Genomic DNA, 14,522 nt, shown 5'->3' with positions numbered 1-14,522 from the left:
GATTCGACCACGCTTACCGTGAAGGGAGCTTGGGGACCGTAGGTTGTTACAGCCTCCTTTAACTGCTTCACTGTTTTAAAATCTAAAGCACGGTGAATTCGCTGCCCTCCTACCTGTTCAAGTACAGGGCATGCTAATCTTTGAGGTCCTGTCTCAGGATCCCACTTATCAACTACGGGGTTTGAGGGCCACTCAGCTGTTTCCATCGGTGGGGCTGTTGGTTGAATTACGCCCTCTGGTAATAAAACGGAGTTAGTAACAGCCTCTTGTTGTGGCCTTTTTCCTAATAACCCCTTTTCCTTTAAATTTTCTTCCTCTGTCTGACTAGCTCGAGAGACCTTCTCTTTTGCTTGATCTAAAATGTCTTTCTCCATGGTCTGAATCTCTAACACTTTGCTTAACACCTTTTCGGTTTCTTTTTTACTAATTTCTAATCTTCTATAAGAATAACGCAACCCAATAAGATAACACAGAACAAAACCGAAACTGAATGAAACAAAAACTGAATAAAAATTCGCTGTATCAATTTTCTCTTTCTCTGGGCTGACAAACTTCAAACCTTCAGCCATCCATTTTTCCCAGTTTGCCTGAGAAATTTCTAGGGACAGGCAGCTTGAAACAAAAACGAAATAAATCAAAACAAGAACACATTGTTTTTTAAAATAGTCACCCATTCTCTCGCCTTCCCTCAGGGGCGAGGAATTTCACTTACCTCCAAGTTTCAGACGTTCCCCGTACGGGCCACCAAATGCCGCAGTCTTGGCTGGGCACAGAATCACGAGCCACCACACAGCTTTGTAGATTCAAACAGCAATTCTTTATTCCCGAACTCACACCGGCCTCCACACACGTTCTGGGGCAATCCCAGTTCTGCTGCCACCCAATTCACCTACTCCACGAGGCTTATTTCCCAAAATGCTCTCTGAATCTCACGAGAGTTCAACAGGAGCTTAGGCAGCAGGAACGCCCTAATTCCAGCAGCAATAATCCTCAACATCGAACTTCCCTAAAATCCAAGGTCTTAAACTGGGAACGCCTTGTCTTAAACCGGGAATGCCTAAACCCAAGGATTGGGATACTTCCTCAAACTGCAGGATACACCCTAATCCTGGATCCACCCTCGTCCTTGGGCAGGGTCACCTAACATGCAATGTCAACAGCGAAATTAACATGGGGTACGCTGGCAAGGAAATTTCCTACTTGGTAATGGCCCTCAGCAGGGAAAATTATATGTGAAAAAACTGATAATCTAAAAGAAAGGTAAAAATTCTAAGACACAAATGCCATGTGTTATCCTTTAAAGATTGAGTCATAAATAGAAAACCTGAACTGTCCCAAAACAAGTAAAAGCAAAAGGATGGAGTGAGCAATAAAATAAGCCCTGATAATGGAAATCCAAGTAGCAGATGGCTTCATGATTGAGTTGCATCAAACATTTAAAGAAAGGCTAATTGCAATTTCTCTTAAACTATTCTCAACATTAAAAGAGAAGGAGATATTTCCAAACACCTTATATGATGACAGCATTCTTCTTCTTCAAAAAAAAAAAAAGATGAAAACACAACCCTGAAACAACTATCCTTTCTCTACTGCTACAAATTACTGCAACAGATACAAACAAACACATGAACAAAAATACTTCAAGGTCAATAGACTTGATGAATACACACACACACACACACGTGCGTGTGTGTGTGTGTTTGTGTTTGTGTGTGTGTGTGTATTCCTCAACAAAATACCAGAAAACTGAATCCACCAGCACATAAAATCCATTCACCATGATTGGATTGGATTCATTTCAGGAAGTTACAAATGTTTATCATAAATGTCATACACTATGTCAAATGAAAATAAAAAGGATAATTTAATCCAAACATCTCATCAGATATACACTTGATAAATATCAATATACTTCCAAGATAAAAATGGTGAAAAAATTAACCATAGAGGAATCCACCTCAATATAACAAGGAAAATTGATAATAAACCACTTTCTGATGTTATATTCAATGTGGGGAAGCTAAAGTCTTCCTCTCTATGATCTGGAATAGATCACAATTCTGGAAGTCTTGGCAGAGCAATCAGTTAAGAAATAAAAGGCATCCAAATAGCAAAAAAATAAAAAAGAAATCATATCATCTTGTGAGTGTGTTATGCTTTGGATGTGAGGTGTCCCCCAAAAGCACACATATAAGACAATGCCAGAAGGTTCAGAGGAGAAAGGATTGGGTTATAACAGTTTTAACCCAATCAGTGAATTAATCCCCTGATAGGAATTAGCTGAAGTGGTAATGTGTGGCTGGACGAGGTGGAAACTGGGATATGTCTTTGGGGTATGTATTTGTATTTGGCAAGTGGAGACCTGTGTCTCTGCTTCCAGATAGTTAGGTTAGAGGCTTCCTTCTGCCACACTCTTCCACCATGATATTTTGCTTCACCTGGAGCCCGGAGGACTTTCTATGAACTAAGACCTCTGAAACCTTCAGCCCTCAAGTAAAGTTTTTCCTCCTCTACTATTGTTCTGGTCACATATTTTAGTCACAGCAGTGAAAACTGAGAAAAATACAGTGTTTGCTCATGACATGATCTCGTGTGGAAAATCCAACTACTCCACCGTTAGAAGTATATGTGTATTCATCAAAATTTCAGATTATATACCTATGTGTAATAACCTATATTGTTTTTATATACACACAGCAAAATAGTGGGAAGACATTCCATTGTCCTGTATTTCTAAAGTGAATATTGTCAAACGGGTACAACACCCTAAATAAGCTGCAGATTTAATGTAATTCTGAAAATGCCATTGTTATTCTTCAAAGAAGTAGAAAATAATATAATATACTATAATATAAATAATATAAACTTTATATGGAATTTTAAAAAAATGACGGGTTATTTGGCCAGCTACTATGTTAGCGTGCCCTGTCATCACGTGAAAAAAAACCCGTCATATTTCAGAGATCTAGCTGTGCTCTAGCACACTATCAGCTCAGCAGTGAGGCTGGTTTCTGAAGGTCTTTGTCTAAAAAATAAATCAGAATTTTAACTTAGAAGATCACAGAATCAATAAGCTGTTAAAAAATAAGGTTCAGATCTGCAGTCAGGCATAAGTGAAAATTACCTCAGTGGTTTTTTCACTCTACTTTGTCACTGACTTTACATATCCAAGATACATGTTGTCATGTTAGCGGCTGTTGCACATTCATGTGTGTTGTAAAAACTTTAAGATATGTAGTGTGAATAAATGTGTTTTGAACAGTAAAATTGAAGCCAAGATCCCTTTCTTCCATTTTTTTCATTACACCACCATGGTAAAAACAAACAAAACAAAACAAAAAAAAAACATGCTCCTCAATCTGTGACAGGGTTTGTTTTCTAGCTGGCTGTGGGCAGAAGCACAGAGCCCAATAGAGTTTTCAGAATAATCCAGGTACAAAAGTGTTTCCACTCAGCTTTGCAACCTAAAGCTAGTCTGAGGTATTCTTTGCCTGGGGGAGTTTATTGTTCTCTCAGTACAAGAATTCAATCCCTGTCAGGCTTTCGCTGTTCCTCTGAAGGAAACACAGAAGCGCGCACGTGTGCACACACACATGGGTCTTTTCACTCTCTCTCTGGGTCTTGATGTCATGCCTTTGTCATTATGTCTAAAGTTACATAAAATTCCTCACCCAGGTGGTTGAGGACAAAAGGGGTTGGAAGAAAACAAGGGTTTTGTGGAGATCTTTAGAGAGGGCCCTCACGAGACTGAATTTCCTCAACTGTGCCTGAGAGATGGATGTTGGGTCATTTCTTCACATCTGCTCAGGGAAGCAAGAGGACCTTCAAAGAGACCTCAACCTGGAGAATCAAATCTTTTGCACCTCCAAGAGGGATTTAGCTGTGCTTTGTCTTGGGGCTGGGAGCAAGGGGAGGAGTGCATCTGCCCCTCCCCCACCAGCTGGAGCTCCTAGTATCCCCCATTGAGACGTCATCAGCAGCCACTGTTTGGTCTACTTCTTGTTTCCCTGGGAGACACGACGGGCCTCTCCAATAGCCTCAGGGTGAAGCCAGAGAGTCCTTTCCCTTGGCCAGCCCTCGCCTCAGGAAGGTACCCCTTCCCTTAGCTCCCAAGGGCCCAATTTCCCCCCAGACTCTCTAGAGAAAAGAGAGCAAACAAAGACGGCCTCATGAATGAAGCTGGAGAGGGCACCTCCACAGAGATGGCCGCTTCAATCTCTCCCGAAGCCACACAGGAACAGCTCATATCACTGGGAAGCGGAGACCCTCCAGGGGCCCTAGTCACCGGCACCCTCAGCGGGGACCCGATCACTAAGGCCGCTGTGGCAGGGGGCACCAAGGGAAAGGCTCCCAAGAAGGTCATCGCCAAGAGGGTGCGAGGCTCAGTCAAGTGGTTTAATGTGAAGAATGGGTATGGCTTCATCAGCAGGCATGATACTCAGGAAGACGTGTTTGTTCACCAAACTGCTATCACTCGGAACAATCCTCACAAGTATCAACGCAGCGTGGGCGATGGAGAGACGGTTGAGTTCGATGTAGTGCAAGGTGAGCGGGGCACCGAGGCCGCTAACGTTACTGGACCCGCAGGTGCTCCAGTGGAGGGCAGCCGCTATGCGGCTAACCGTCCGCGCTTCCGCCCAGGCTGCTACATTAATCACCGTGAGCCACCACTGGGAAGATCCTGGGATGCCAAGGACCATCTGGATGAAGGCGAGGACAGCTACGCGGGCTTCACCGCATGCTTCACAGTAGCCCAGGCCCCGCGGCGCTACCTTCCCAGTCGACCTCAAGATCAATCATTGTGGCGCTTCCCGCCCTTCCGCAGGCCGCAGGTCCTGGCCCTCGGTCCATCGCTCCTCCCTCATCCCCACGGCCCGTGGGCCTCTCACCTGGCCTGGTCAGTACCAGCCTCAAAGCCTGAGGTCACACCGAGGAGGGGGCTGGGCCCCAGCTACTTGCTGAGTCGACCCAGGGGCAGAGGAATGCCTCAGGGGCCAGGAACCTCACCGGTCATCTCTGAGGACCTGGAGGCAGAAAATAAGGAAAGCAGGCGCAAAGCAGGTGGCCCTCAGCAGAGGCCACCACCACGCTACGGATCCCGGCGTCCCAACAACCCGATCCGTCATCCCCAGAAGGCACACGGCACTGAGGGCCAAGACCTTCAGGAGGAAGAGGGTAAGAACCCTGGGATGGGCCCAGCTGAAACTCCTGTTTGTGCTATTGTGGATAAGAAGAGCAGCGTTGCTGAGGAGGAGGACCCTGACGTCCCAGATGCCTCCTCCGCAGCCCAGGGCGAGTAGCGGCTTGGATCTCTCTCCAGGGACTACCTGGCCTGTGCTGCAGGTGAAGTCCCTTTGAGGAGATGATGATGCCCTTTGGTGTGACCTAGTCTCCAAAGGGCAGTTAGAAAAATAGACATTCAATATTGGACTCGCCATGAGAAAAAATACATGACCCTTTACCCAAGATTTGAGGAGTAACCTACAAGATCTGTGTATTTCTAAATACGATCTTAGCATCTGCCTCCAAAGTTTCAGTATACATGCTAGCACCCAACTCTGAACATAAAATTTCTGATGACCAGGACCACAGTTAGTATTCTGAATTCCCTGTTGAATTAGTTGAACTCTTTAGAAAATGGCTTTCATTTTAAATTGAAAAGCATGAAAATAATTATAAAACATTGAAGACTATCTGGCAAGTGGTCAATTTCTCAATAAATCATTTCATCCTGCTTTCAACTGTTATCAATGTTGTCTGATTTTTCTTAAAGCAGGCCACCTCATTATTACATAACTGTATGGAGAAGACTGTGATTTGTAATTTCCTTTTGGTTCTCTTGCAGAAACAATTTTAGCAAAAACAAAAAAAAAATTAAAAAAAAAAACCCAAAACAAAAAACTAACAGGGGCTGGGGTTTTGTGGCTCAGCGGTAGAAAGTTAGTTAGCCTAGCAAGGGCGAGGCCTTGGGTTTAGCACCACATAAAAATAAATTAAGTAATGAATGATATTGTATCTAACCACAACTAAAAATAAATATAAAAAACCCTGAAAGAACAGGTTTACCATTATTAAATCATGAATTTTAAATTAATTTGGCATAGCTATTGAATTCCTCTGGATATTTTAAAATATTAGCACAGTGCAGGGAAAAGAAATCACTTGATCACTTATCATCATCATTTTCCTGCTCCTCCCATGCCCCACGATTTGAGCACTAAGTGTGAAACAAAACAGCTCTGTGATTAAAGGCAGTCCCAAGTACCCATACTTACTACTTTCAGACCACTATTAGAAAAAGAAAAGAAGGCAAGTGAACAAAACAACAGTACATGTCAAAAATGGGCCCTCAGGAAACAGATAATACTGACTTTTATTTTTCCTTTTAAGTGATTTTATCTCATACCATTTCAGTATCAAAAGTGGTCACAGCAGCAGTCATAACTTTTATTGTGCCTAACATGCAGACCTGAAGAAAAACATCTAGTCCGGAGTTTCCATCTCTGCTTCCTGGTGGGGGGTTCATCCAGTACCCTTGAGAGGCTGAGCGGGTGAAGGTCAGAGCACCTTCAGAGGTAATAGAGACCTTCCAACTGGGAAATGGCACACCATTCCTGGCTTTCATTTGGACATGTGGTGGTGCTGGTGGGCAGCAGGCAGGGCCCAGGTTTGACATGGGGTAGGGGAAGGCTGTTAGTAAGTTTGAAAACAACAACAACAAAACTATAAATTTTTATTTTTCAGGTGAATGACTTTGGAATATCAGTAGAAAAATCAAAATAGGTTTGTTGTTTAGATGTTGAGGCAGTTTCCCACCACATTGCATTTTGGAGACTGAGAGTACAAACTGTGAGATTACTCATTCAACAAATATCTGACCACTTCCTTGTGCCAGGATCTATGAAAGTCACTGGTGGGGGTGGTTGCATCATGCTGAAGAAGACGACCCCTTCTCCCAAAGGTGTCTGCAGTTGAGCAGAAAGTGAGAGAAAACAGGAAGTGGTTGCTCAACGTTATGAGTATACTAGCAGAATTATCGGGGAACATGAAAGTTAATGCAGGCAACCCAAATATTGGCAGAGTTGTTCCACAATAAAGAAATCACCTTGGACAAAAGCTTAGCTACTCAGATACCTGAATTTAAATTTACATCTAGTAATCATCACAAAATATTCAGGATTTTATACAACATCCCAGACCGAGCTCAGACTTTCCGTTTCACAAGTGACCATTCTGGGCACCTTGGGCTGGCTCCTTGAGCAGTATTTTACTGGACCTCTTGCTTGTTAATGGAAGGATTTTCCCCTTTGTTGCTCTTCTCAGTTTGCCACAGGCCCCAACCCCTATCCTAGGAAGTGACCTATTATCTCAATTAAGGGTCAAGTTGTTGTTGCCAACTGTGGAATAGAGCCAACTAACTTTAAAAACACAGAGGTGGACCCCACGGTTTGGTCAAATAACAATACAGTGGGAAGAGCACAACTGCAACCCCTGTTGAAATCCATCTCAAGAATTCTTCCAAATTTTCTTACCAACAATAGTGTCCCTGAAAACCTAAAGCTAGAAAGGGAGTTTAAAATGATGGAACTTTTGGTAGAATGCTTTAGCCCTTATCATTCTCCTATATGTGGGATCCCATAGGGCCTCCATAAATTGAGGTTAGTTTAGCATCTTCATATAATCATTAATGCAATGGTTCCTCTAAACTCTGTGGTTCCAAATCCATATGCTCCCCCAACGCAGATCCCTGAGGCAGCTGCTTATCATAATGTCCTGAACTTAACGAATGCATTTTTTTTTCTGCATTCTTCTGCATCCAAGGAACCAGCCACTATTTACCTATGGGATTTATATCTCTAAGGGTAGACAGGTAGCTTGGACAGTCCTTCCCCGAGGGATTCATCGAGAGCCCTCATCTGTTGGGAATATTGGTACAGGACCTCACGGGTTGTTAAACAGTGTTTAAACAAGTAAAACTGTATTATTTCAATATGTAGATGGCCTTCTCTTATGTAGAACTTCAAAAATTTTATCCTTGAAGGGACTGGCTCTCTTCCCAATTTCCTGGCTAACGAGGGATATAAAGTATCCTAAAAGAAGGCTCAAATGTGCCTACCCCAGGTTACCTACTTGGGAATAATAGTGGAATGTGAAACTCAAAATTGTGGCCCAGAAAATATTCAACCCATACACTCATGTCCCTTTCGTCAGACAGTCAAACTCAGCACTTTTCAGGGAACTGGCTACTGTAGAATTTGGATCCCTGGATATGCTGAAAGTGTATGACCCTATTATGAATGCTTTTAGGAAGCACGGGGACTTTCACAGGCCAATTATTAACTAGATTCCAGTGGCAAGAAAAGACCTTCAATACATTACAAATATAACTTACCAGGCACCTGCTTTGAGTCTACCTGCTCAGGAAATATTTCAATTATATGCAACAGAAAATAAGGGAGTGGTGCTGAAAATAGTTACTCAATTGTTGGGGGGCACTCCTCAGACTGTACATTACCTATGTAAAGATTTGCACAAAGTCACCAAGGGCTGGCCTTGAATGTACTAGAGCTGTGATTGCACAGGGACTCAGTCTCTGAGGCACGCAAACTTACTCTGGGAGGGTGTCTGACTGTACTTACCTCCCACAACATAGCAAAAATCCCAATTTCTATAAGTAGTATTTGGTTAATAGATAGCCATATACACAAACATCAGGACCTTTTGTTGGAAGGAACTGAAATTTCCTTAAAGACTTCTCAGATTCTCAATCCAACTTCTTTCTTATCCGAGGAAAGGGGGGAAAAAAGAAAACCTCTCCACTCTTGTGAGAATATTTTATTGGAAATTTATGCTGCCAGATGTTATTTATCTGATCATGATATAGATAAGCCTGATCTTCCCTGTACACCAATGGGAATGCATTAGTGATTGATGGATACTCAGCGGTAACAGATTTTTAGGTTCTTGAATAAGAAACACTTTTCACCAATACCAGCACCACCTGGTGAAACTAGTTTCTCCCACCTAGAACTGGAACTTTTTAAGGATAAATGATTCAACATAGATACTGATTCCAAGTATATCTTTCTTATACATCATGTTCATGCACCTATCTGCAAGGAACACGGATTATTCACTACTGCTAGTATTCCTGTTTAAAACACCAGGAAGGGCTGGGGATGTGGCTCAAGCGGTAGCACGCTCGCCTGGCATGCGTGCGGCCCGGGTTCGATCCTCAGCATCACATACCAACAAAGATGTTGTGTCCGCCGAGAACTAAAAAATAAATATTAAAAATTCTCTCTCTCTCTCTCTCTCTCTCTCTCTCTCTCTCTCTCCTCTCTCACTCTCTCTTTAAAAAAAATGCAAATAATTAACACCATCTTTAACATATCCGATACATCAGGAGGACTTTCTCTGACCTTGATATATTCTACAAAGCTCCAGCAATGAAAAACAACATGGTACTGGTATAAGTGCAGAAAGATAGTTCAATATAAAATAAGAGAAGTCTTAGAAGTAAATCCATTAACCTACAGTCAAAATACACATTGGATAAATTACAGTATCTTCAATAAAGGGTGGTAGGAAAATTGGATATCCATATACAGAAAAATAATACTAGACCTCCCTCTCTCTGTTACAAAAATCAACTCAAAATTAAAGACTGAAATATAATTCAGAAACTATGAGACCACTAGATAGAAATGTTGGCAGAAAGCATCATGATATTGGAATGGGTAAAGTTTTTATGGAGAAAACCCCAAAAGCAATGAAACAAAAAAATAGGCAAATGTGATTATACAAAATTAAAACATTTCTGTACAGCAAAGGAAACAATATACTTCAATGTCAATATTACCAATGCTCAAGGGAATGAAAAGACAAACCATAATAAGATATTACATTACCCCAGTAAGAACTGCTATTATGGAAAAAAATAAAGGTAAGAAGTGCTGCATGTGTGTAGAAAAAAGTGAAAGAAACAATAAACCCAATTAAAAAAAAAAAAAACAAATGAGAGCATCACCAACAGAGTAGACATCTTAGAAGATAGGACATCAGACAACAAAGACAAAGTATTATCATCTTGAAAAGAACATAGACAGCACAGCAAAAATTGTAAGAAACCCAGAGCAGAACATCCAAGAAATATGGAATAGCATAAAAAGACCAAATTTAAGAGTTATTGGCACAGAGGAAGGTATAGAGCCCCAAAACAATGGAATTAGCAATATATTCAATGAAATAATATAGAAAACTTTCCAGATATGAAGAATGAAATGGAAATCCAAATCCAAGAAGCCTACAGGACACCGATGTGCAAAATCACAACAGATCCACAGCAAGACACCTTATACTGAAAATTTCCAACATTACAGAATAAGGAGAGAATTTTAAAAACCACAAGAGAAAGGAATCAGATTACATATAGGGGTAAGCCAATTCGGATAACAGCAGATTTTTCAATACAGATCTTGAAAGCTAAAAGATCCTGGAACAACATATTTCAAACTCTGAAAGATAATCAGTTCCAACCAAGAAACTTGTATCCAGCAAAACCAAGCTTCAAATTTGAAGATGAAATAAAAACCTTCCACAATAAACAAGAGTTAAAAGAATTTACAGCTAGAAAACCGGCACTACAGAACATCCTTGGCAAAATATTTCATGAAGGGTAAATGAAAAACAACAATGAAAACCAGCAGAGGGAGGTAGTACACTAAAAGAAAGAAATAATCAAAGAGGAAAGCCAAGTCAACTTAAATAACAAAAATAAACAAATATGGCTGGAAATATAAACTATGCCTCAATAGTAACCCTAAATGTTAATGACTAAAACTCACCATTCAAAAGACATAGGCTAGCAGACTGGATTTTTTAAAAATATCCAACAATATGCTGCCTACATGAAACTCATTTGATAGGAAAAGACATACACAGACTGAAGGTGAAAGGTTGGGAAAAATCGCACAACTCACATGGACTGTGGAAGCAAGCAGGGGTCTCCACACTCATATCAAATAAAGGAGACTTCAAGCCAAAGTTAATCAAAAGAGATAAAGATGGACATTACATACTGCTCAAGGGAGCCATACACCAATAAGACATAACAATCATAAATACATATGCCCCAAACAATGGTGCAGCTATGTTCATCAAACAAACTCTTCTCAAGTCCAAGAGTCAAATAGACCACAACACAATAATCCTGGGTGACTTTAACACACCTCTCTCACCACTGGACCGATCTTCCAAACAAAAGTTGAATAAAGAAACTATAGAGCTCAATAACACAATAACTTAGACTTAACTGACATATATAGAATATATCAACCAGCATCAAGTGGATACACTTTATTCTCAGAAGCACATGGATCCTTCTCAAAAATAGACCGTATACTATGCCACAGGGAAACTCTTAGCAAATACAAAGGAGTAGAGATACTATTATGCATTTTATCAGATCATAATGGAAAGAAATTGGAAATCAACAATAAACTAAAGAGTAAAAAACACTGCATCAAATGGATACTGAACAATATGGTACTCAATGAACAATGGGATACAGAAGAAATCAAGGAGGAGATTAAAAAATTCTTAGAGATAAATGAAAACACAGACACAACATATTGACATCTCTGGGACACTATTAAAGCAGTATTAAGAGGAAAATTCATTGCATGGAGTTCATTCTTTAAAAGAAGAAAAAGTCAACAAATGACCTCACACTACATCTCAAAGCCCTAGAAAAAGAAGAAGAAATCAGCAGCAAAAACAGTAGAAGGCAAGAAATAATTAAAATCAGAGCTGAAATCAATGAAATTGAAACAAAAGAAACAATTGAAAAAGTAGACAAAACTAAAAGTTGGTTCTTTGAAAACATAAATAAAATTGACAGACCCTTAGCCATGCTAATGAAGAGAAGGAGAGAGAGAACTCAAATTATCAGCATACATAATGATAAAAGGCAATATCACAACAGACACTACAGAAATACAGAAGATAATTAGAAATTATTTTGAATCCTTATACTGTAATAAAAGAGAAGACAGTTAAAGCATTGATAAATTCCTTAAGTCATATAATCTGCCCAGATTGAGTCAGGAAGATATACACAACTTAAACAGACCAATATCAAGTGAGGAAATAGAAGAAGCCATCAAAAGACTAACAACAAGAAAAGCCCAGGACCAGATGGATACACAGCTGAGTTCTACAAGACCTTTAAAGAAGAACTCATACCAATACTCTTCAACTTCTTTCAGGAAATAGAACAAGAGGGAGTACTTCTAAACTCATTCTATGAGGCCAGTATCATCCTGATTTCAAAACCAGATGAAGACACTTCAACGAAAGAAAACTTCAGACCAATGTCTCTAGTGAACATCAATGCAAAAATCCTCAATAAAATTCTGGCAAATCAAATAAAAACATATCAAAAAGAAGTGCACCTGGACACCGGAAGATGGCGGCCAAGGGAGTGCAGCACACCAGTACGCTGCGCCACTGTGTGGGAGAAACACGAGGTGAAATGGCTGAAGGCTACCTTGGTGGGAATCCCCAGTGAAATTGAAGTGCTCCAGAATCTAGAGGTCAAAATTCCAGCGTGCGGGATTCGGCCGCAGGGGCTTGGTAGCGGGCGATTTCTCCGCACGGAGCGAAGCAGTACTTGGTAGGCGGACCGCCCCGTGGATGGAGTCTGGGACGCGCCCGAGTTAATTAGCCGCGAGTTACCAGAGAGGGATTACAGCGAAGCGGATTCTGCAGGCTCCTGCCAGTGGCACACTAGCCGCGCTGAGTGCTGAATTCCAGCTTTGAAATACAGGAGAGAATCGGTCCAGTTCGTTTCCCGACACCGGTCGGAACACGGAGGAGAACTGCAGCCGCCACCATGGAGAGCTGATGCAATCATCCCTGCTTTCTACTGATCTCAGCTCATTCAACTACAGAACAGGTGATTCCAGGCTGGTATTTGCCTGCGTCGCGCAGACAGATCGCTCAGGCTCGGGATTGGAAACTCTGAGGAGAATACTCTTCAGGCCTCACCCCTGGCAAGGCGGGCGCCGGGCTTTGAGAGGCCAGATTCTAGTTCCCCGGGTTGCTTTGGCCCAGGGCGGGAGATCCTTCTTGGCCCGGGGCTATGGAACCCGCGGCGACTGTGTCTTTGACCCTGCCCCTGTCTGAGCGTACACTGAGCTGGGAGAGGTTGGAGCTGCCAGGCCCGGGTGGGGGCCGCCTGGGCCTGAGGCTGGGGTACCTCTGTGGACCCTGCTCCAAGCAGAGTGTGGCAGGGATCGGAGAGGCTGGGTTCTGGCCCTCGTGGCTGCTTGAGCCCAGGGCCGCGAAGCCTGCGGGGACCGCGAGCTGAGGCCAGCCACAAGTGAAACTTGCGACGAGGGGCAGCGGGACTCTGTCTCCTGGAACAGTTTTAACCCGGAGTGGGAGAGCCCGCGGGAAGTGCGTCTTAGACTCTGCTCCAAGGGGAGCGTATACCGAGCAGGGAGAGTTTGGTGCGGCCAGGCTTGGGCACCTAGCAGGGAGAGTCTGGTGCGGCCAGGCTTGGGCTCCCGGGGCGGCTCTGGCCTGGGTTTGGGGAACCCGCGGCGGTTGCCCTGAGGAGCCTGCTCCTAGCAGAAAGTGGCGGGGATTGGAGAGACCGGCTCCTGGCTCCCGAAGCGGCTCGGGCTCAGGGTTGGGGATCCTACAGGGACTGCTTCTTGGTCCGGGTCCTGCTGGGTACTGCGGGGGCCTGGAGGGCAGAGTGGAGCTGCCTCCTGTGCCCAGAGCAGGCTAAGGGTCCCGCCGGTGTGGTATCGCGACACCCCAACTGCAGCTGGGGCCGAGGAGAGTAGCCGCCCACGCCTGGAACAGGACCAGCGACCCGACGGCAGGGTAGCCAAGTCAACCCACTTGGAGTAGAGGCCGTGAAGAGCTGCCGTCTGACCCTGCAAGGTAGGCAGTCCTGCGTCCCACTGGCAGGACAGGCTCGGCAGCCGACCAGTGTAGTGGACGAGTAGCATCGAGGCAGTCACGTCACACTGGTTGGAGTGGGGGTTGAACAGAGCCGCCGCCAGCATCCGGAAGGAGCCCAGAGACCCATTGGAGAGGCAGTTAGGTACCCCCACTGGGAGTGGGGGTTGAGCAGAACTGCAGCCCAGGCCCGCAGGGTGGGCAGATCTGAGACCCACCGGCGGAACAGGCTTGGAGGCCGACCAGCGTGGTAGACAAGTCACATCAATTGGAGTAGGGGTGGAGAACAGCTGCTGCCCACGTCCGGATCAGGACCAACGATCCGAGGACGTGGTAGGAACGTCACCGCAATTGGAGTGGGGGCAGAGTAGAGCAGCCACCCGTGCCCGCAGGGCGGGCAGACCTACGACCAACCAGCGTAGTATATAGATCACCCTGATTAGAGGAGGATCACAGCCACTACCCGCCCTACAAGAGAGATATCCCAAATATACAAGAGCAACAAAAATAAACAGGGGGAAAAATTTCAAAAACACAACAGTTTCACG

The 14,522-nt window shown here is 43.5% G+C and overlaps 1 protein-coding gene across 1 annotated transcript; it reads left to right on the top strand.

The window, feature by feature from the left end:
- Positions 1-4,169: 4,169 nt before the first annotated feature.
- LOC308639457 (Y-box-binding protein 3-like) lies at positions 4,170-5,300 on the top strand (the record flags this gene model as incomplete). The annotated part of the gene is made up of 1 exon (XM_081277702.1): positions 4,170-5,300. The coding sequence occupies one exon, from the start codon at positions 4,170-4,172 to the stop codon at positions 5,298-5,300; it is 1,131 nt and encodes a 376-aa protein (XP_081133828.1).
- Between the last annotated feature and the right edge of the window lie 9,222 nt (positions 5,301-14,522).

Source organism: Spermophilus citellus (genome assembly GCF_964194105.1).
Source record: "Spermophilus citellus genome assembly, chromosome: X".
Classification (NCBI taxonomy): Eukaryota; Metazoa; Chordata; class Mammalia; order Rodentia; family Sciuridae; genus Spermophilus; species Spermophilus citellus.
The sequence above is the reverse complement of the archived record's forward strand: the minus strand, read 5'-3'. Positions and strand labels throughout refer to the sequence as shown.